Source organism: Colobus angolensis, unplaced genomic scaffold (genome assembly GCF_000951035.1).
Source record: "Colobus angolensis palliatus isolate OR3802 unplaced genomic scaffold, Cang.pa_1.0 Scaffold202, whole genome shotgun sequence".
Classification (NCBI taxonomy): Eukaryota; Metazoa; Chordata; class Mammalia; order Primates; family Cercopithecidae; genus Colobus; species Colobus angolensis.
The window spans coordinates 1,794,696-1,819,560 of record NW_012115178.1 but is presented as its reverse complement, the minus strand read 5'-3'; the positions used below and the strand labels follow the sequence as shown (position 1 = coordinate 1,819,560).

Below are 24,865 nucleotides of genomic sequence, written 5' to 3'. Positions count from 1 at the left end.
AAGGAAGGAAGGAAGGAAGGAAGGAAGGAAGGAAGGAAGGAAGGAAGGAAGGGAGAAAGGGAGAAAGAAAGAGAAAGAAAGGAGGGAGGGAGGGAGGAGAAAGAAGAGAAAGAGAGAGAGACAGAGAGAGAGAGAGAGAAAGAAACCCTTTTGAACTCCTTTTTACCATTGTCAGATACATTAGTCTCTCAGGAAAGATAGTAATTTAGTATCCTAAGACAGTGAAGTTCAAGCTCACCTATTTTGAGTCCTTGCTCACATATCACTCTCTACAGATACATGAGCACTATTCTAACACCCTATTTAAAATTACAGTCCAAACCCCCTTCTCCATACTTCTCTTACCCTCATCTGTTTTGTTTTCTGTAGCAGTTATCACTTTCTAACCTGCTATAGAATTATATTTATTATATTTGTTGCAAGTTCCTCTCACCACTCTCAACCTTGACCCTACCACTAGAATACACACTTCAGGGGGACAGTTACCAATTGATTTGTTTAATAATGTATCCCCACTGCCAGAAATTGTTCCTGGCATACATTAGCTGCTAAATAAATTTTTGTTGAATTAATTAATTAAAGTTGTACAGAAACACCATCTTATCATATAAAGTGACATTCATAGTATCCAACTAGGTAGCAAAAGGCTGGTTAGTTAGTTAGAAAGGATTATGTGTGTTTGCTCTGCAGAAACCCTCACTGTGTCATTTTATATTATTATTAAAACTAGAACTCACCATCTTGAACCTGAAGAGACAAAATATTAATGAGGATGGGAGTGGGGGTTGGCTTCCAACTCACTAACTCTCATATGTTTAAAAAAAAAAAAAAAAAGTACCATGATTGAAGTCAATTGAATGCAGAGGAAGATTTTCTTTTACTAATCTTGAGAAATAAAATTCTAATCCTCTGCATATAAATAGGTAATATCCAGAAGCATTTGGTATCTTCTACTTTGTGGTCCTCTAGCTTATAGAAGCTGGTGCCCTAATAGGGCCTAAGAAGTTTTGCCCTCCCCCCTTCCTTCTCCTCATTCTCCAGAGGCGACCATGTGGGTTGAAATGCCAGTGGGGCAAAGTCCTCCTCATTCAGCTCTGCTAGGTCCTCAGATCAAATTTTGATTTGTTTCTGTTCTTGTGAAAAAGCACCTGAGCTTGTAGAAGACTTCGAAGTTGTGTAAATAGGGCATGTGAGAAAAGGTAGAGCTCTCCATTTTTTTTTTCCATTTCATTTTCTCTGTATAACTTAGATGAAGGCCTTCCAAGATCTGATTTAATCATTAGAAAACTAAACTCATTAGATATTTTTGAATAATTGAAATTAAGGCAAGTCTAAGTGTTATGGCATATCATTTATATCTCATACCATTTGGAATAGCTCTATTTTCATTATCTGTAAATACTTCGTTATTATTATGTTTCAATGGGTGTTAATTAATGTGGATATTGGCCAGGTGCACTGGCTCATGCCTGTAATCCCAGCACACTGTGTGGCTGAGACAGCCAGATCACCTGATGTCAGGAGTTTGAGACCATCCTGACCAACATGGTGAAACCCCATCTCTACTAAAAATACAAAAATTGGCCGGGTGTGGTGGTACACACCTGTAGTCCCAGCTACTCAGGAAGCTGAGGTAGGAGAATAACTTGAACCCTCCAGGAGGCAGAGGTTGCAGTGAGGCAAGATTGTACCACTACACCCCAGCCTGGATGACAGAGTGAGACTCATCTCAAAACAAAAAAATTACTGTAGACATTAAGCTTATTTCATAACATTTCCATCATCCCATGTATACTGTTTTTGAATTTTCTGTTATTCATTTCAAGATAAAAATAGAAGGATGTTTTATGATTATTAAGGATATCACAGAAAACTGACCTTCATAAGGACATGCAAATGTGTCTTAGAGCACTTAAAAGCTTTTTTTGTTTTTTTGGGAGAAAGGGTCTTACTCTGTCATCTCACTGGAATTCAGTGGCATGATCACAGCTCACTGCAGCCTTGACATAGGCTCAAGCAATCTTCCCACCTCGGCCTCTTGATTAACTGGAACTACAGGTGTGCCCTACTAGGCTTGGCTAATTTTTTTATTTCTGGTAGAGACAGAGCCTCACAATGTTACCCAGGCTGGCTTTGAACTCCTGAACTTAAGCCATCCTCCCACCTCAGCTTCCCCAAATGCTAGGATTACAGGCATGAGACACCACACCAGGCCAGTTAGAAGGTTAAAATCTGAAGCAAATAACACTAGTATGATACATTTTATGTATTTTATAATTTAAATCAACAGACTTATTCAGTCAAAACTAATTTTTATTTTCTAATTTTAGAATATCACAGTGCATATGAAGGTTAAGAAAAATACATGTACATGTAATTCTAATGGATTCACTAATATTTTTTCTCCTTTTCTTGTATTGTAACTTTCATTTATTGATACAAGGAACAATACTAGAGCTCCTATTGATAATATATGAAAGCATTTTGGAATTTTAAAAGTACTGAATATAGAATACAGAATGTAGAAAAAATGAATTTTATGGTTCATAAATTATTCTCCTATATTTATCTCATAAAATTACCTCTACTTTCCTGGTTTATATTCTCTTCTCATCCAAGTCTGTCTTCATTTAAAAACAGAACAATGGCTCACACCTATAATCCCTCTCAAAGTGGGAGGATCAGTTGAGGCCAGAAGTTAGAGACCAGCCTAGAGATAACTCACAACTCACAATAGGAAAGACACAGAATCAACCTAAATGGCAAAAAATGGTAGACTGGATAAAGAACATGTGATACACATATACCATGGAATACCATGCAGCCATAAAAAAGGAGATCATGTCTTTGTAGCAACATGGATAGAGCTGGAGGCTATTATCCTAGGCAAACTAACACAGGAACAGAAAACAAAACACTGCATGTTCTCACTTATAAGTGGGAACTAAACACTGAGTACATGTGGACTCAAAGAAGGGAACAATAGATACTAGGTCCTACTTGAGGGAGGAGTATGGGAAGAGGGTGAGGTTTGAAAAACTACCTATTGAGTACTAATGCTTATTACCTGGATAATGAAACCATCTGTATACCAAACCCCTGGAACACTCAATTCACATATATAACAAACACTATGAACCTAAAATAAAATATTTTTAAAAGGTGTGAAATATCCACATTAGCATTTTTGGTACTCAAATTCAAGGGAAGAAAACAGATCCCCCTCTAGAACCTCCAGAAAACAAGACAGCCCTGCCAACCCTTTGATTTTAGTCCAGTAAGACCCATGTTTGTTTTCTAACCCCCAGAATGTAAGATAATAAATCTGTATTGTTCAATAAAAAATTAAGTCGGTGTGGTAGTATGCACCTGTAGTCCTAGCTACTTGGGTGGCTGAGGCAGGAGGATTACTTGAGCCTGGGAATTCGAGGCTGCCATGAGCTATGATCACACCAGTGCACTCCAGCCTGTGCAACAGAGTGAGACCTTGTCTCTTGGAAAAAAGGCATAAACGATAACAACAAAATGTGGTCTTGATTTGTCTAGGCTGCCTCTCATAGCTATGGTCAAATCTCTGCCACACTTCAAATTTGTACTCTGCTCTTCTTTCATTTCTTGTTTATAAATTCCCCTCTTGTCATTGGTTTCTACACCTTTCTTAAAGAAAATACATGGCAATGCATGGTTTCTTTTTTTTTTTTTTTTTTTTTTTGCCATACCCTTGATTTCTAAGGCTCACTCCTTCCTTTTTAAATCTCTCTTCTCACTTCATCCATGTACTTACCAGAACCAATTTTTCCTTCCTTGCTAACTCCTCTATCTTCCTAAACTTCTCCCTACATTTATCTAAAGGATTTACGCACATTCGAAGCTCATTCCCAGAGCGAGGTCATCCATTTTGAGAGAGTCACCTGTCATCTCTTAGGCCATTCCTTAATACAGCTCTTGAGTCCAGTCTTCCACAGGCACTTCAGTCCCACTTTCCATCCTTAGGACATCTCCACTTTGCTGTGCTGCCCCCACCTGAAACCAATCAGCCTAAAGCCAAACATGTAACCCTAATGTTTTTCCCCACAAGATACTCTCTCCCTTTGTGTATTTTTCTATCATTCTTCCAATTTCTTAAGAAGGCAAAAACTCTTCCTTCAATTAATGAAAATATTAAGTCATTCAACAGTACCTGTGAAGCCTTTCATTCCTTTATACAAAGTGATTTGCTGGGCCTTTGAGCCATATAAACATTAATAAAACCCTTTAAAATGTTGATACTCTGTTTGGGCAGTCAGATACAAGTAGTTAGAAGTCAGAATCACTGTGGAAGCACAGTGGAAGAAGTCATGGATTACCACAGATTCAGGGAGAGCTTCGAAGAGAAGCCTGGCATTGGCAAAACCTGGAAAGATTCATACGGTTTTCATAGGCAGAGAAACGGTGGAAAGGGTCATTAGACCAAGCAACCACCTCAGCAACATAAACAGTTTTTAAAAGCTGAGCGGAAAACTTTGGATTATTTTTTAAGAGTGATCTTCAAACATTTTTCTTCATGTGCTCTCAAAAGGAATTCTGAAAACTTTGTACCTCCTTGTATATTTTTAAGTTGGTATCTAGAACTATTTTGTCAAAAATTGTTTTAGTTTTCTAGTGGATGGAAAATATTGGTATTTCACAATAAAGCTGTCATATCACTCCTTTAAATGTACCCATTATAATATAAATATTATAGACATTTGATACCCTTTATGAACTATTTTTTAAAATACGTGAATAGGCTTTTCTTTAACAACGGTACATTTTGCAACATTCCTTGTTTTCCTTGAGCCTGTTCCACTTTCCCCGCAGAATTATATTTCAATTTAATGAGTTTTTATACTTTAAAGTCTTTTCTTGACCTACTTTTCATAATTCTTTGCAATAAAAGTATGTGTATATCGGCTGAGTAGGGTGGCTCCGGCCTGTAATCCAAGCACTTTGGGAGGCTGAGGCGGGCAGATTGCCTGAGCTCAGGAGTTCAAGACCAGCCTGGGCAACATGGCAAACCCTGTCTCTACTAAAAATACGAAAAAAAAAAAAAGTAGTTGGGCATGGTGCCACATGCCTGTAGTCCCAGCTACTCAGGAGGCTGAGGCAGGAGAACCTTGGAGGCGGAGATTGCAGTGAGTCAAGATCATGCCACTGCACTCCAGCCTGGGCGACAAAGAGAGACTGTGTCTCAAAAACAAAAGTACATGTGTGTATTTTTAAATTTCTTGATGGCAACATTTTAAATGTTTAAAATATTCTCCATGATTAATTTATTATCATAACTCTTGTCACTTATTACTTATATAACTATATAGATATTATTCAGTAAGATAAATATTCTGTAAATCTTTATGCTTATATAACATAAAAATTAAAATATCACTGGAAATGCATTATTTAATGAAATTGATTTAAATTTAGTTCATAAATTGGTGAGTGAATATTACTTGTTACTCAAATGAGACAGGGTTCAGAAATAATTTTATTCCTTTTTTTAAAATATAGGAGCTGAGTTGTAAAAAAAAGAAAAAACTCAGTAATTTATATTTATCTTCAGAAGTTCATTTTAATACTCCATCTGTTTATAAATCCATTAAATCCTTCTTTACTATTGTTGAAAGCCTGAATTAGAAACTAAGTTGCAAAAGAATTGATTTCCAATTCATTAGGGTCGTTCACTTCATACCAATACAGTATTTCAAATTTTCCCATTATTGTTCTCCCCATGGAAGAAAGTATTTTTCTCCCCATGGCAAAGCACCCTAGTAATATTTGGAATGTGTGACATCCATGCCTTCCTTTTGGAAAACTGGAGAAAAATCATCATGAAAGCAAACTTGGGGATGGAAAATTTTCAGACCACAGGATATTCTTAGACAGATCTGTATTAGAAGAGTATGTGTGGACTGTTAGGATTAATTCATGCATGTGTTCATTCAAGGTATAATTATTGAATGGCCAGCGTGTTCCACATAGTAGGGATACAAATGTAAACAAAATAGATTTTCTTAAAACTATCTCTGTGCTCACATATCTCGTAAAAGCTCCTTTTTCTCTCCAAGAGTATGCCTTCCTTAGTTTGGAGACTGCTTTAGTGGGACAAAGCCTGCAATAAGACCAGGAAATGGGCTTAGTGTGAGTTCGTGGAGAACCTTTGATATGTTACCAAGTCAGTTGGATTTTATTATGCCTGGGCAATGATGAATTATTGAAAAGTTTTCAAAAAGAAATTGTTATGATCAGATCAGTGTTTTGTGTTTATGTATTACAGAGAAGAAAGTTTAAAGGCAAGAAAAAATTTTAAGTGGGATGGAGCTGAACATGCCTTAGCATAATGCTGGCCCCTGGTAGGCACTCAGGAAATATTTGTAGAATGAAATATGTAGCCACAACTGAGGGAACGGGGGGATACAGATTTGCAGGGCATGGCAATAAGAGAATCAAGCATTTCTTACCATCATTCTTTTTTTGTCTAAAAAACATAGTAACTTGTCTTCATGGAACAAGATTAAATATATATCTTCTGGATGATCAGGAGTAAGTAGAGAGGAGATAATTATGACAGAAAACCAGAGAATAATCTTGCTAAGTCTGCACAAGAAAATGAAAATTTTTGGAAACTAGAGACTTCTTTTTAAATCACAAAGAAATCAATTATTTCTCTAGAGGAAAATGTGCAAAATGTGGGTGCTTTCTCTTTCAGTGTGTATTGAGATGTTGGTTTATATTTCTGTTGTTTCATCCAATTTGTACTATATTTCTTCAAATATTTCTTTACTTGCATTTTATTACATGAAGGATTTTTATGAAACTGTTTCTATAGGCAAGACATGTTTTGGAGCTCTAAGGAAATTTTACTGTCTTTTGCATGTTCCAAAAATAAAGTGTGTAGGTTATATATATGTCTAAAATAGAGAAAAACAACTATTATAAGAAAAAGAAAATTAATTTAGAAAATTTTCCAGATAGATATTCTGTTAGAAGTTAAGTCATAGTGAAAAGTTAAGTGTCAAAAGGCTAGGTTTCAGGTGAAAATTTTCCGTTTTTTAGTAAACCTCTTTCAACCTTGGTTTCCTTAACTGTGCATTAGAAATCATGCTGACTTGGTCTATTTCCTTCATAGGAGTTTTTGGGGACTAAATTAAATCCTATATAAAACATTTTAAAAATCATTATTTCCCAGTATATTTTTCAAAGAACACTAGTCTTTTGAGCTCCTTCACAGAAGGGGTGAAAACACATTTTTTCATCAAGAAAATTTGGAAAATGTTGTGTATGTTGTGTATGGAAAATGTTCTAAGACTCGTGTCTTAGAAGTAAATATAGCCTTTTACTTATTAACAATTCTGAGAAATCCCATAATTGGAAACTTGTTTAACTTTAAGAATATGTTAGTTAAACTCATTTTGCTACAGAAGCTTATACAGTTGTAAGGTATTACCATTTGACTTTTTGCACATACTATTCTGTCATCTAACCTTGTCCAGTAGACCCTACATGCTCACTTTAGTTACCATTATCTGGTATATAATACATCGAAAGGATTATGTGTCTGCATACATTATTTAACACATCATGGAATGTTATGCTTTTTGGTGTGCTGACATCTAAATGTAGAAGCTATACTACAGTAATAGGATTTGTCAAAAATTACACCTAAAATCTAATGCCAAGCCTAGATTGGATTTTTGTGTCACTGTTTCCAGCCAGGTAGATTAACAGGAAATAAAAAGTTTTCCATAGGTGTCTTCATTTCCAGACATTTCATGCCAAGTAGAAGAAAAATCCAAATATTTGCTCCATTTTTCAATTTTTGTAAACAATTAAACAGCTTCATGTAGATTCCAGTGGTTTTTATTTTTTGGTAATAATTCACACTTTTAATATTCTCTGTCTCCTAAACACAAACCCAATAATGGTATGAAGGGAAGGGGGTCATACTTGAAGAATGGAATATTTATTAACACCAAATTTTTAGAAATGAATTGGTTAGTCATTAATTTTCTGTTTTTGTGGCCTTTTTTTTTTTTTGCTGATTTTCCAACATTACACTCTTTTGACCTTGGTTGGGAGTTAGAAGGTGGGAACTGGGATGCATGCATACAAGATCCTTGCTATGTGAATCTTTCTTGAGTTCTCACTCCCCCTACCCTGAAAATTACAGTATCGAATTCAAGCATATACAGGCATTAATGCCAATGATTCCTCAGTGTATGAGCCCAGATGATGGGCTTAGAGCATCTAGATTTCACTGGGATTTTATTGTTTCTTTTATTTAAAGAGACATTTTTAAAAGACTTTTTTTTAGAGCAATTTTAATGTCACAGCAAAATTAAGAGGAAGATACAGTGATTTCCCATATACACCTTGCCCCTACACATGTATACCTTCCCCCCTTACCCCCCTATGAATCTCCCCCACCACAGTGGTACCTTTGTTACAGTGGATGAACCCACCTTAACACATCGTAATTACCTAAAGTCTATAGTTTACATCATGGTTTACTCTTGATGTTGAACATTCCATGGGTTTGGACAAACGTATAATTACATATATCCGTCATATAGTATCGTACACAGTATTTTCCTTGCCTTAAAAATCGTCTGTGCTTCACATATTCAACCATCCTTTAGCCCAACCCCTGTCAGCCACTGATCTTTCTATTGTCAGCATAGTTTTCTCTTTTTGTCTTTCCAGAATGTCACATAGCTGGAATCACATAGTATGTGGCCTTTTCGGGTTGCTTTCTTTCACTTAGTAATATACATTTAATTTTCCCCCATATTTTTTCATGGTTCGAGAGTTCAGTTCCTTTTAGCACTCAATAATATTCCCTGGATGTACCACAGTTTGTTCATTCACCTACTGAAAGACATCTTGGTTGCTTCTAAGTTTTGGCGATTATGAATAAAGCTGTTACAAATATCTCTGCAGGTTTCTGTGTGAACGTAAGTTTTAAACTTCTTTGGGTAAATACCCAGAAGTATGATAGTATATTAAGTATATGTTTGGTTTTGTAAGAAACTACTAAATTGTCTCCCAAAGTTGCTGTACCATTTTATATTCCCACCAGCAATGAATTAAAGTTCTTGTTACTCCACATCCTTGCCAGCATTGGGCCTTGTTGGAGTTCCAGATTTTGGCAATTCTAATAGGTGTGTAATAGTATCTTACTGGTATTTTATTTTGCATTTCCCTAATGACATCTGATATTGAGCAACTTTTCATGTACTTATTTTCCAATTTTCCATATAGCTTCTTTGGTGAGGGTGTCTGTTAAGGTTTTTGGCCCATTTTTTAATCTGGCTGTTTGTTTTCGTGTTGTGTTTTAGTAGTTCTTTGTATATTTTAGATAATAGTTCTATATCACAAAGACATTTGTGTCTTTTTCAAATATTTGCTCCCAGTGTGTGGCTTTTTTCTCATTTTCTTGATTGGTTTTGTTTTTAAAATTTTCCATTCATCTTTTCTGAAGGATGCCTGGTGATGGGTAGAAAATGTCAAATATTTTTATACTATTTCTATGTGGAAAAGTCAAAAAAGGCTAGAAAAAATGAAAGATGATGAAAGAGTATTTATAAGTGTTGCTTTCTGCATACTCCTCTCACCCCTCTACATTTAGCTACTTCTCCTTTTATAGGGAAAAGAGAGGACTCATTATATTTATCATGTGTCTGCAGTAATCCTGGATCTAAATCTAGATTGAATCATTTCTAGAATGTATGAAATGAAGAATGACTGTGAGGTGTGTGGATAGGTTTTTGAATATACATGGATGTTGTCCAGGCATGGTGGCTTATACCTATAATTTCAGCACTTTGGGAGGCTGAGGCAGATGGATCACTTGAAGCCAGGAGTTCGAGACCAGCCTGGGTAACATAGTGAAACCCCGTCTCTACTAAAAATACAAAAAAAAAAAACAAAACCTGGGTGTGGCGGTACTCGCTTGTAGTCCCAGCTACTTGGGAGGCTGAAGTGGGAGAATTCCTTGAGTCTAGGAGGCGGAGGTTGCAGTGAGTGGAGATCACAACACTAAACTCCAGCCTGGCTGACAGAGCAAGACTCTGTCTCAAAAAATTTTAAAAAAAAATGTGTATATATATATATATACGCACACACACACAAATAGATTAGTCCTCAAGTGATTTATTTTGCTATGCAAACATTGAATTGGTCCTCACCTCTCCCCAGCACTTGGGGCCAATTTTACTTAATAGAATGCACAATACTACAACTAATTTAGGATGAAAACATTGTAATCATACTTTGTGCATTATAAGCTAGCCACCTCAAAGTTGACTCCCTTTCGAGATATGAGGGCACAATATATCTGTTGTCATTAACAGTTAATGGAGATGCTTCAACTTACTATTTTTTTCTACAAAATTTTGAACTATATTAAACCAGGATAAATCTCTGCTAATTAGTGGCACAACAAAAGTAGAATTATACTCTAGTTCCAATGGATGGTTTGAACAAACCGTTCTTAATAGAATGATGTGAGAATTTCTGAATTCTCAGAGTCCAGTGAGTTAAATTTGATCATGACCATGACAGTCAACCAGTGACACCTGTTCACAAGAGGGTATATTGTTCTATTTGGTCTTGTTGAAGTCATGTCATGTGCATTTATTCCTCTAACAGTACATATTAACATAATTTGTTCTAAGTTAATATCCATGTGAATTTCTAAAATACTGTAGATGAAATTTCTCAAAACATGCTACCCCCGAAAAGATGATTAATGAAGAATAATCCTGTTTTAATTGTAAACTTTTTGCCAGCCAAAGATGAAATGGGGACGTGTTCATAGGCAATAACCAAATGACCTCTGTTCTCACTTTAGACCAGGAGAACTTCCATGTGATACAACACACAGCCTTTCCCTTAATTGACCTCAGAATAGAAGCACCTCTGCCATCACTGAGCTCTGAAAACACAGCAAGGTACCCCATGATGGGAAATAATTATGTTATTATAGTAAAACATCTTCGTAAGTAAGTTATATAGTATCCTGAAAATACTTTAGGGTTAGCAACAAGAAAAAAGGGAGAAAAGTAACCGTCCTTGAGAAAAATGTATAATTTGGGCTTCATTTTTTTAATTATCTGAGAAAAAGCAGCCTACTTTTCCCATTCCCTTTCATTCATCTTTCCCTTACATAACTGCATAAGAATAAAATAAAAGATTTTTATGTTAGTATAAAATATTAATTAACTATAATGGTAATATGTAAGTTGGGCAAGATTTTAATACCTGAAAGTTTATTTTTCTTTCACTAAATGAGGATTAAGTATGAGTATTCTTTTTGTTTTGTTTTACTGGTATCCTTTTGTTCTTTAATTTGTATTATTTGAAATGATTACAATTTCCAATAAAATATGAAGCCTTATACGTCTTCACAAATAAGGATATTGTCTTCCATCTAAAGATACATCAAAAGAAAAAAAGCAAGGTGAAAAAGTAGATGCATCCAGATTGGCCAAATGGATGCATCCAGATTGGCAGATACATGGATGTCTTTATAGTGTTCACTTTACTTTTGACTATATTTGAACATGTTCATTTATAAATAATACAACTAATAAATAAATCTTATTACAGTTGTTTGTGAACTCTTTCCCTCAGTTCCAAAGGACAAAGACTCCTGCCCTAGAATTGAGGAATGTGTTAGGCAGACCAAATCATGGAGACTTTGTATGGTGTGGTAGGCAGAATGCTCCCCCACCCACCCCCGCACCACCAAAGATGTCTGCACCCTAATCTCTGGCACCAATAAATATGTTACCTTAGGTGGCAAAAGGAACTTTATAGGTATAATTAAAGTTGCAGACCTTATAATGGGAAGAGTGATTTGGATTATTCAGGTGTGATCAATCTAATCACATCAGCCCCTAAAAGCAGAGCACCTTTTCCCACTGGAGGCAGAAGAGATGTGGTAGTCACAAAGATTCGAAGTGTGTGAAGGACTCCACACACAGTAGCTGGTTAGATGTGGGGAGCAACATCATGAGGAATTCAGGCAGCTTCAAGGAACTGAGACAGACACTTGGCTCACAGCCAGCAAGGAAACAGGGACCTCACCCCTGCAGCCCAAATAACTGGATTCTGTCAACAACCTGAGTGAGCTTGGAAGCGGTTCTCCCTCAGAGCCTCCAGATAAGAGAGCAGCTTGCCAACAACTTGATTTCTGTCTATGAAACCCAGACCAGACAAAACAGCTGAGCTCACCAGACTTCTGACCTACAGAACTGTGAGATAATAAATTTGTTGTTTAAAAAAACACACACACAGCAAGGGGAAAGACGGGGATTGACTAACTAGAAGGTGCGAGTCTGTGGCGGTTCATACTTAATCGGATACAGCCTCCGTTGGGTGAAAGGCTAAAGGAAGTTTTCTTCTCTGTGGCTTACTGTAAACTTTCCGTTATCAAACTAAAGAGGGACATTGGGCCCAAATCATTTTTAAATGCCATAACATTTACCCGGTAATAATAACTAAACCTTACTATGTGCCAGGCAAAATTCCAAGTATTTTGTTACATTAACTAATAAGACCTGACTGTGTTATGAGTTGACACATTATCATCATCCTATTTTACATAAGAATTGGAAGCACCTCAGAGAGTTTAGATAACTCACCTGAAGGCAGAAGCTGGGAAGAGGCAGAGCTGGAATTCACACTCAGGCCATGTGTCTTCAGACAACTTGCTCCTGAAATTAAGCTCCAGGTTTCCAGGCTTTTACTTGTAGTCATACCTGTTCTGGGTTAAATAAAAAAATAAGAGGAGTTGAAAGACCTTTTCTAAGTAAGAAGTAAAAGAGGTACAGTGACCGTTATCATCTGAAGTGCCCATTTTCAGTTCTTTATTCTCGTTCTCAGGACAATGATGGAATCATAGTAAGGTTTTCACAATGTAAAGGAGGGTTGCCATGGAGGGAAGGGAGTATCCTGACTGTGCTACTGCTTTGCTTATCTCTTTCTGATAACTGTTTCTTGGTGGCTTTTGAGAATGATCTGAATCTAAAGTATCTCCTTATTAAGAGCTAGATATTAAACAAATACCAGTCTCCTAGATAGTAGGAAAATCATGTTTCTTCCTATCAAAGATGTTGAAATCTTAAAAAACACTGATCAAAACTGGTAGATTTTGAGGGGGTTGTACCTAGAAAGTGAAAGAGACTGTCTTTATCATATCCTTGGCCCTAGGGAAATCGTCACAACTCATCAGTGGTGGCATCTCTCAGAGTCACATCCATATTATTAGTATTTATCAAAAAAGTCATTACTGGCCAGGTGCAGGGTGGCTCATGGCTGTAATCCCAGCACTTTGGGAGGCCGAGGCCAGCAGATCACTTGAGGTCAGGAGTTCATGACCAGCCTAACTAACATGGTGAAACCCCATCTCCACCAAAAATACAAAAATTAACCACACATGGTGGCAGGCACCTGTAATCCCAGCTACTCAGGAGACTGAAGCAGGATAATCACTTGAACCCAGGAGGGGGAGGCTGTGGTGAAGTGAGACTGCGCCACTGCACTCCAGCCTGAGCAAGAGAGTGAGAATCTGTCTCCAAAAAAAAAGTCATTACTTATGAGCATATTTATCATCAGAATCCTTAAATTTCCTACTAACAGATTTAAGAGAACTCAACTAAAAAGCCATGTACTGTATTTTTTTCTGAAGAGAGACTGTCACCACATATCATATTTGATGCAAAATGTACTGTCACTAAGTATGTCAAACATGTACTAGCATATCTAAAAGCCATGGAAATCTTAAAGAATATTATTCACTTAATGGAAAGTAAGGAGAAATAGAGACTCTTCATCTTTCAATCAAATTTAACAAACATGTGTTGAATATTTAGTATGTACCAGTCCACTAGACTTATATTGACTGGGAATACAAAATGATAAATTATAGCCCTTATGGAGCTTGTAGTCTTGTAAGTAAGACAAATAGGTCCACCAATAATCAAATATGATAGGATAAGTGTTATGAAAGGGGATTATAGCAAAGAGTGAGAGTAGAGAGACATCCAAGACAGACTGGGAGAGTCAATGAAAGGCTTCCTGACAGCTGAATATTCACACTAGACAAATGTTTGTGTTCAGGCTGAAGGGTAGTATGTATGAAAACATAGAAAGGAGAGAGTGTGGCTTGGTATAAAAATGATTTTAGGGTGGCAACAAAAAGGGTGGATATTTGGGTGAAGAAGAGAAGAAGCTGGAGAAATACTTCAGCAGAAAGAGAAAAAGGAGCTGATATTGAAGTGTTTCATATACCTCACTAAGGGTAGGCACCTTATCCAGAAGTTGGTGGTGATTCTCGTGTGGGCTTGAAGCAAGATGGTAACATCAGAATCACCTTTGGGAAGATCACAGTGGCAGCCTTTTGAAGAATGGGTTGGAGAACAAGACCTAAGGCAAGATCAGTTGGGATGCTATAGCGGATCCCTATAAAAGAGATGAGGGCTCAAACCAGGCAGCCGTGGTGAGGATGAAGGTAAGGGGTCAGTGTGAGAGATGAAGGAGGTGGGCTCTATTAGTTTTAGAGACCAGTGGGTTGTTGGAAATGAAAGAGAAGTTAGCATTTAGGATGAGCTCAAGGTTGCTGACCTAGGCGATTCACCATTCACCAAGTGAAGAAATACTAGAAGAATAAGTTTGGGTGGAGAGACACTGATTTCATTGTTGGACCTCTTTCATTTAAATGAACATACCCAAAAGACAATTGAATATAAGACTGTGGAATTTAGGAGATCTTACTATATCAATATGGGTATTATCTTTAACAAGTACTTTTATAATTGTCTGTTCTCTGCAAGATGACTTTTAGTCTCTATCAGGTAAGTATAGTCTGTTTCCCTTTAATAAGGTATTAAAGTATTGTGATTTCTAAGACCATGACATGAAGCATAAAATATAAGAGACTGTAATTAGAAAATGGATAAGAAGGTATGCTCTTCTCTTGACCCTGGCAAACTGGCAGGAATGAGAGTCAACAAGGCCACTGCTTCAGTACTCTACCTCATGCCCCCACCCATTCCATTGTGTAATGGAATATTCTTCCTTCTGATTTGCATGCCATTTAGAATTTAGATCCTAGGGTCATCACTTTTTAATTTAGTTTTTCTATCTCATTATGAACTAAGTCAGTTTGTTCTTTGACAGAAAATTAGTCAGAAGTCCCCATATTAAGACTGCACTGCTCCTAAAGACCTGTTGAAAAGATAGGTTGAATCTAATTCTCCTCTATCCTACCTCTCATATGTTTGAGTAGAATAATCCTAAAGATAGAAGGTGGAAACTACATATATGGAATAAATTATAAACTCTAGATTTACAATAAAGCAACAATGTTAGACTTAAAAAATATTAGTACTTAGATATCAATATTAAAGAATATCCTTTAACACAAATCAAAAAATATAAATGAGAATTACATATAAACAAAAAAATTAGAATTAGTCAATTCTTTATTTTCTTGAGATATGACTTTTATAAAAGTCTTTGCTTCTAGTGACTAATTTCCATTGATTATATACACATTTTCTAGGCAACTTGGGTCAGGAGAGTTTTTGTCTTTATCTACAAATGATATTTCCTCCCAGGCTTCGAAACAACTTATATTCACCCCGTGGATATGTCATCAATCTGTTATGTGTGAATGGACACTATTTTTTCCTGTACTTGGCCAAATGTTTCATTTCCTGAAAATTAAATTACTTAAATGCAACAAACAGATGGCCAGAGAGTCCTGTAGTAGCTTGCTCTGCCATGAAATTTATCTGCATTTCTGTGGAAAGCCTGAGAAGTTGGGCAAAAATCTCTTTGCACACTACTCTGCCATAGCTGATGTTGCAGTCTTCTTGCCATTTTAAAATTATTAATAATTCTGTTACTTTGGACATTAGGAGGAAATGATTTAAAGGCTATTTCATATTCTATATGAAAAATTAAAACTGTTCATGAAAAGTCACATGGACCACCTTGGTTGAACTTATCTTAAAATTGTACATGAGGTATTAAAAAAATAATTACACATGAAAATAAAGAAATAAAACCTAGAACTTTTTTCTTATTTCCAGTCTTCAAATGTATTCTGTAGGCTAATGACATATTCTTAACAGTGCAGTATAAGAAGTTTGACTAAATAAGACATGATCCATGTATTCTGTTTTATTTTCTTTTGTTACTATCAAATATAAAAGCAAGTTTGGTCATTTGTTTCAATGCAAGAAAAAATAGAGTTCATAAGCAAGTGTCTATGATGACCTTGTCTCAACCATATACAATAAATGTTAAAATAAACTTGTTGTATATCAACTCTTCAGATAAAGCAAAATCACTTTGCTACTGGGAAGATTTTTCAGCTGTCATTCAATATGTACTTTGGGAAAACTGTAAAGTATAAATATGCTCATAAAAGAGCAAGGACCAAGGGAAATGAATTTAAAGTTTTCTAAGACTTCTTTTTATCAGTTGTGTATACTTGGCCTTGAGTCTGATGATTTCATTGAATATGTATTTTAAAAAGTCTATATATCTAACCACATTCAAAGCCCATTATTGGGAAATAACAAAATGTTCCCTTATCCTTTACATCAAGATGCTATTAGAGAACATTTGTAGAGCCCTTCAGAGCTGACAGTGAACATAGCACAAAATAGTTGACAATGAATGAACACTGTCATTAATCTGTCCCTTACTTTTGACTTAGAACATTCTGTAAATACCCCAATTCTGGAAATAAATAGGTATTAAAATTCTACCCTCTGTACAGGGCACCTCCGGTCATGTTGTAGAGTAGGAAAAAGGAATAAATTGAGTGAAGGACTTTAGTACCTCTAAGAACTCATGTATTGGCCAGGTGCAGTGGCTCATGCCTGTAATCCCAGCACTTTGGGAGGCCAAGGTGGGCGGATCACCTCAAGTCAGGAGTCAGACACTATCCTGACCAACATAGAGAAACCCCATCTCTACGAAAAATACAAAATTAGCCAGACGTGGTGGCGCATGCCTGTAATCCCGGCTACCCGGGAGGCTGAGGCAAGAGAGTCGCTTGAACCTGGCAGGCAGAAGTTGTGGTGAGCCAAGATTTGCCATTGCACTCCAACCTGGGCAGTAAGAGTGAAACTCTATTTAAAAAAAAGAAAAAAAGAGGAATACAGGTAGAGGAACATAAGGAATCACATCATTCAGATAATTTAATTAGGAGGGCTCCCCAGTCATTACGACTCTCCCCTCTTCTCCAGCTTTCAGAACCTAAGATCAGCAAAAGCAGTAGGCTATGCAGCTCCAACACTACTCCTGTGCTCCCTGCCCTCCCTGGGCCCCTGAGGTCACTCTCCCTTAACCTTTATCTCTTCTTCTTCTTACTAGTTTTTCCTCTGCCCACACACAGAGGACATCTACCCTTTCTGTCTACTTCTGTTGCTCTGCTCCTTTCCTATTCATTGCTTCTGCTTCCCACCCATATGGCAAAGCTTAGCCATTTAAGGAAGCCAGACTCCCCAGAACACTGCTTAAGTGTTTACAGTTATATCAAATAGAAAAATAAAAGAATCAATGAAGAAGATGCTCAAAGAGGAGCGTGTACTTAGTACATCTCATAGTGGACTTGTCCTAGGAGAATCAGAACTCTAGCAGAACTCATGTAATCCTTAAAGCTCATGCTATAATTATTGATTAAAAGAGGACAGTGGAGACCTTTGACAATTCAGAGGCCAGTGGTCTGTGCAGTCAGTGTGGCTTCTCTAACAGGGAAAGGCATATAAAGAAAAGGAAATGAGACAGCCTGGGGCACAAGTTCAAGTATGAGCAATGTTATCACATGTTCCATAGTGCCTATCAAACAACTGTGTATGGTCATATTAGTCTCCTCCTTAGCAACTGGCCCTCCCATAATATTCAAAGCCATCTGGATATCTGCTCTTATTTGCAAGTAGTCAGGAAAAGTAAAGTAAGAGGGTCGATAATATGAGCTTTGTGAACCCCAACTCTCTCCATGTCCTTCAGCTCTGACCAGGAGAGAGCAACTCAGGAGGTGAGGTCTATCCAAAGTTGCCAGATTTGACCAGTTAATAGCGCAACGATTTGAAGAGCAGTGACTCTAGCCCTTTAGAGGTTAAAAGCTATTAGGTAGATGTGTAGGCATCTGCTCAGATCACATTCATAATAAACTTGCAATTCCATGGCTCTATTATGCTGTATGATTTGACCCCAAGGCATCAGAATCAAAGAGACCCGTCAGATGCCTGAGGCAGAGATCAAAATGGGCAAAGTAGAAAAAGGACTCTCTAAGAAACGACTTACCATCATCAGATCTCCTGCTAGCCATAGCCTGGTTCTATATCCAGTTGATGCCAGGCTTTCCTTGCAAGTGGTAGCGAGAGGACAACTACAACAATGTGGACTCACCCACAGCCCCTTCTGCTGCTCACCACCCAGCATCCATCTGTGAGGTTTCTGAACAGTGAGCCATTTCAGGTTTTAAATTTCATTTTACGTACAATTTTATCACTCACTGAGATTTTTTTTCTAAAATAAAGAAGCATTTAATTTTTTTCTCTCTTCAGCTGTTAGCACATTTAAGTTAGTTCCTGCTTTTTTTGTTTAGGTAGTTTTTGTTCATGATTTTTTCTTCTCTTGCTCATTGGGATAGAAGTGGAATATATAATTATTTTTGTGATGTTAGGATTTGTTGTTGTGCGGAGAAAAAAGATAAAGGTCAAATGATCAAAGGCATTTGTCGATGACCCAGAAGAGCATTCAGATTTAAGCATTATTACAAGGGAACATCTAATGCTAAGAGTAATTTTACTTGACACATGAGGCAATTAATGTGTCAAGCAAAATGCTGCTTACCATTACTAATCATTACTTTATTGTGGAAATACAGTAGTCCCTTGGTATTGGCATGGGATTGGTTCCAGAACCCCCGCCCCAGATATCAAAATCCATGCATACTTACTTCCCACATTTGGCTCTGCAGAACTTCCCTGTGGGAAAAGTTGGTCTTCCTTATCCGTAGGTTTTTGGATCCTGTGAACATTGTATTTTCAATCCTCACTTGGTTGTGGATGCAGAACCCACAGATACCGAGGGCCAACTGTGCTTATTGAAAAATATCCACATGTAAGTGGACCCACGCAGTTCAAATTTGTGTTTCTCAAGGATTAGCTGTATTTGTTTTGTGCTTGAAAGCCAAGCAGGTAGGATGGTATCATAGACAAAGCATAGGCTGAATTTTTTTTTTTTTTTTTTTTGCTGTTTTTATGATCTTCACTTAGTATAAAAGCTTCTGTCAAAAACTGCAGCCTCCAGTACCAGTAGCAAAGTATTTCTAAAAGGTTTTGACTAAGGTACTTTATCAGTGCATGGCCCAATGCACTACATGTATAAATTTCATCTTTACTACATTAGATTTCTACCAGTTGTATAGAAAATAGCCTAGTATGCTTAGTTAGGACAATATGTTTAATATTGGGGATGATCTTAAGAAATTATAGATTTCTCAATATGGTATTCTAATTAAAACCTAATTAGCAATTCACTGTGCTAGAACTTGGATTTTTTCACATAGAAGTAATTTCACTATGCATAGAAAGTAAAGATGTATTTTTTGGAGACATTAGAATTTCAAAAATATAAGGCAGCACATGTGGAATGTAGAGGTGTTAAAAATCTTAAGTGTGGGCTTCTCTATAGCTCTAAGCTTGAACAGTTTTGTATAATCAGCGAGCTTGCCAAACAGTATCAAAAAACTCATTTTCTTCAAGTGCTTTATTTATCTTTAATAGAACCTTCATCACCCTGGTGTTGTAAATTTGGAGTGTATGTTTGAGACGCCTGAAAGAGTGTTTGTTGTTATGGAAAAACTCCATGGAGACATGCTGGAAATGATCTTGTCAAGTGAAAAGGGCAGGTTGCCAGAGCACATAACGAAGTTTTTAATTACTCAGGTAAGAAATAAATTAGAGACAGAAAAAATACAATATTTAATATCAAGTGTTATCACTGTTTAACCACAGCTTTCTAGCCTTTGTTGTTTAGTCCCTACTTCCAGTCTAAACTACACTAGAAAAGGTTGTAGTAGCTTTATTGTATTACGTGATTTATATCTATATTAATCAGACTCTACAGTATACCAAATTAGTAACATGTTTGCAGGTCCATGTATTCACACTTTTTGTGAAAATTTAAAATGTACATTGGTTTAGTTTTGGTTCTTTGAGAATATTTAAGAATGGGTATCCCTGTTAGATGTAGGTCTTTTATCTACATTTGTCTTGGCTGCTGTATGAATACCATCATATGATAATTTTTTCATTGAAATTTCTTTAGAAACCTATGTTAATCTAGCTCATTTCAGTGTCTTTACATAAAGAAATTTGAATGTTCATTGTCAGTTTTTTTCTTGGACTTTTAACTGGTAGAAGACATTTTGAAATTAATAAACTGGAATGAAATTATTTTGGTGATTTTTCTTCTTTATAGATACTTGTGGCTTTGCGGCACCTTCATTTTAAAAATATCGTTCACTGTGACCTCAAACCAGAAAATGTGTTGCTAGCATCAGCTGATCCTTTTCCTCAGGCAAGTATAAAAGCCTCTCTCAGCAAAAAGCCAGTTGACAGCATCGCTGGCTTCCATGTGGCATCTTGTCACCTTCCATTTTTCCCTTAAAACCTTTATTTGTTGCAAGTGTTTTCTATTCATTTTTATCCATTTGTTGCCTTCTTTTACCTTTGGGACTATGGCCTTGTGGTTTTTTGGTGAAGCCAGCCTAATTATACACAGAAGTTCCTTCTCATTATGCTTTTTGGCTTTTCTAGAAGTGGCCTGAGTGACAACACTTGAGAGTCCCAGAGATGTTACTAGCTCACTAATGGGCAAGATATTAAACCTCACTGTTGTTCTCAAGGACAAGGGCAAAACTTTTTTCATTTCCTCAACTTAGAGAGTGGGAAACCAGCTATCTCTGCAGGGAATTATAGATCCGAAGTGACCTGACTGAGATGACTGTCCTGCCTTGCTTCCCTAACACCTTCCGGTCCTGCCTATATATGTGCCAGTGCAGAGCTAATTTTGAGGATTATTGTGGATGATATGACACATCTTTGTACTTATCCTTCATCTTCTACTCGTAATAAGCCCTTGAGTGAAGGTCATCACCTCCCTGATTTGCATAATGCTTTCATGCCTTGTATACAATATTACCCACTTCTGAGTACACTTACCTTCTTCATATTTGTCTTGGGTTTTGGAGAAGGGAGACTGTTTTTTGTTTTTTTGGTTTTTTTCCATTTATTTTTATTTTTTATTTATTTTATTTATTTATTTATTTATTTTCAGACAGAGCACTCTGTTGCCCCAGGCTGGAGTGCAATGGTACAGTCTCAGCTCACGGCAACCTCTGCCTTGCAGACTCAATCAATCCTCCCACCTCAGCCTCCCGAATAGCTGGCACTATAGCCACACACCACTATGTCGGGCTAATTTTTAAATTTTTTGTAGAGATGGGGATCTCTCTATGTTGCCTAGACTGACCTTGAACTCCTGTCCTCAAGCAATCCTCCTGCCTTAGCCTCCCAAAGTGTTAGGATTACAGGCATGAGCCACTGCACCCTGCCAAGGGAGACTGTTTAGATGATATTTTTATGAATGAAAACATACTTTTGTATCACTACATAAACCACTGTCTTCAAATACCTGAAATGGAAAATAGCTATTACTTTAAGATATCCATATCATTTAATGTAAAGGTAAAGTATTTAAAATATTATGGTTGTATCTGGTGAACATAAACTAAGACACACATACACACAATTGCCAACAGAGTATTTCTGCAAATTCTTTTATCAACAGGTGAAACTTTGTGATTTTGGTTTTGCCCGGATCATTGGAGAGAAGTCTTTCCGGAGGTCAGTGGTGGGTACCCCAGCTTACCTGGCTCCTGAGGTCCTAAGGAACAAGGGCTACAATCGCTCTCTCGACATGTGGTCTGTTGGGGTCATCATCTATGTAAGCCTAAGTGGCACATTCCCATTTAATGAAGATGAAGACATACACGATCAAATTCAGAATGCAGCTTTCATGTATCCACCAAATCCCTGGAAGGAAATCTCTCATGAAGGTAATATCTTCCATTCAAAAATGACAATGATCTAATCCTTATGTGTTTGTTATTAATTTAAATTAATTTAATTGTAAATTATTAACTTGATAAATGCTCGTTGTAAAGTGCCCACCAGAGTGGAAACACAAAGACACGAATTAATTTGGGTGGGACACGTACATGTAACAGAAATTGGGTTATCTATAATAAGAAGTAAGTAAACAACCAGAGAGAATGTATTTTGGCACATTTCATTAGAACTTATAAATATTTATACCTTAATATAATGGTAATAATGAATCATTAGTTAAGGCTTACTTATATGTGCCTAGTTCTGTGTTAAAAACTTTTCAACTATTGTCAACACAAGAATGTTATGATATTGATATTTTAATGATCATATTACATATATTAGTATACCAAGTTCTTTGTCTACTGATTTTCTCTCTGTGGCATTAAAATACATGTAATATTTTACCTGGCCATTCCCCTGGAATTTTTAGGTTATTTCTCTATGTTTAGTATTAGAACATCCTGATGTATCATTCCTATATATATCTCTGATGATTTCTTTAGAATAGATTACCTTGGCAATGTTGCATTGTTTAGAGTTATATTCTTAATAATCACTTCCTTCCTCTTAAAGGAAAAAAGATTGTTTAAAAGAAATATCAGGGGCTGACAGGGCAGAAAAAGTGACTCATTCAATACTTCGGAAAGGAGTTCCTCCGTTAACATGCATTGGAGTGTATTTAATTCTCATAAAAATTCCATAAGATAGTTGTTACTATGGCGGCTATATTTCAAGTGTGGATCATGAGGTCAGAGGTTCAAGAGCAGCCTGGCCAATATGTTGAAACCCTGTCTCTACTAAAAATACAAAAATTAGCTGGGCATGGTGGCACGCACCTGTAGTCCCAGCTACTCAGGAGTCTGAGGCAGGAGAATCACTTGAACCCGGGAGGCGGAGGTTGCAATGAGCCAAGATTGCACCACTGCGCTCCAGCCTGGGCAACAGAGTAAGACTCTGTCTCAAAAAGAAAAAAAAAAGAGAGAGAGAGAAGTGACACCACTGGTCAAAATACAAAGCTAGTAAGTAGCAGGAGCACAATTCATACCCACGTAGTCTGAACATACTTCCTTTCACTAGTAGCCCTACTTCTTTTCTAGTTTACCGGCAATATCTCATTCTAGGTTCATTCTGTTTGTTCGGACGTTCACCATGTAAAAAGGCTAGTACATTTGTAAACATCTCTTATGTGATGTCTGTTACTGCATATGTTGGTATAGAAATGAGAAAAGAATGTATAAACTGCCTAGGAGAAATTAAGTTCTTAGACTGCTATTGGTATTAAATGCCAAGAGCTCTCCATTATCAGAGCTTTAAGTTACCATTAGCAACAACCTTTAACATCCTCTAATTAGTTGTAAATCATAGGTAGATGGATATATCTTAAAGGAAACTGTGGCCTACAAAAGAACTACCATGTTTGCCGAAGGAATAATTAAACATTTTTCACAATTCAACAGAGATGAAAAGTAAAGTGTAATTATGTTTCTTTCTCAGGAGACAGAATGATCAAATAACCTTATGACCCTTGTTAGGAAACATTACATCTAAATAGAGCTAACCATTATGCCTGATATTGCTCATTCAGAGATCCAGCAAAATAAGTTGATCCTGTTATCAGAACGCAAATCTGGAATACCACTGAAGCCAATCAGACACTTTCCTGTTCTACAGGAATTGGGCGTTGGGGAAATAACCTTCACGTTTTTAAACCCTTTTTCTTGGAGTAGTGGAACAAATGATGCCCCTCTCTCTGCTTTTGTGAAAATTTGACTTGCTGTATAGCTATAGCCTATTCAGACAAAACCTATTCAGGCCAGAAATGAACAGTTATAAATTATGAACTTTTAATTATCACTAGTAATAGGCACCGGAGGACTAGATATCAAAGGCCCAGGAAACACTTGCTGGGAAACCACAATACACGTACGCAATAGGTAATACAAAAGTAGAGGACAGAACATCAGATGTGCTTCACAGAACTTGAATGTTAGTTGGGGAGACGAGTTATGTGATGTTGGATAAAATGATAATTTATTTCCTTGAATTGTTACCTAGGTGGAAAATCAGGTCCTCCAAGTTCAAGGGAAGGAGAATCACTGTGGACTTTACCAGTTAGGACTCCACTTTCAGAGGAGATAGAATTTAGGCCAGTCAGTGACGAATGGAAAGAAAGAGACATAGCATTTTAGCGAGAGGGAATTATACAGGATAATTCAAAAGGCATTTATATTTGACTAGGAAGTACACATTTTACTTGGCTATGGAAATGTCTAAGCACTAAAAATTTCCTACCACTCAGATGAAGTGATATGGAGACCAGCTCAGATGGGAGATAGAACCCTCACTTTTCCAAATGACTCAGTACCTCCTTATGGCTCACTCTTGCCTTTGAGGCACAGGCATTATACTGTTTGCGAACTAAAGCTCTGGATGGCAAAAAAAGTTATCTAGCTGCTGATGTATGCATAGAACTCATGCTTGAATATAGAGAAAAGTTAGTTAAATTACATCATAATATCAGTTAAGGTGTCACAAAAGTAGTTATTGGCCCGGGTTCTATCCCATTATCATATTGAGAACAAATAATTCCATCATTAGAAGTTATAATGGAGTTGAGACCAAATAATTTTAATTTTAAGCTTGTA

The 24,865-nt window shown here is 36.8% G+C and overlaps 1 protein-coding gene across 1 annotated transcript in view; it reads left to right on the top strand.

Annotated features, from left to right (window-relative positions):
• Positions 1-24,865, top strand: part of PRKD1 (protein kinase D1) — a 159,864-nt gene that overhangs the window by 116,868 nt on the left and 18,131 nt on the right. Inside the window, exons 14-16 of the mRNA XM_011941842.1 lie at positions 19,830-19,991; positions 20,527-20,625; positions 21,898-22,165. Of these exons, the coding sequence (XP_011797232.1) occupies positions 19,830-19,991; positions 20,527-20,625; positions 21,898-22,165 (529 nt within the window). The remainder of the gene's footprint in view (positions 1-19,829; positions 19,992-20,526; positions 20,626-21,897; positions 22,166-24,865) is intronic.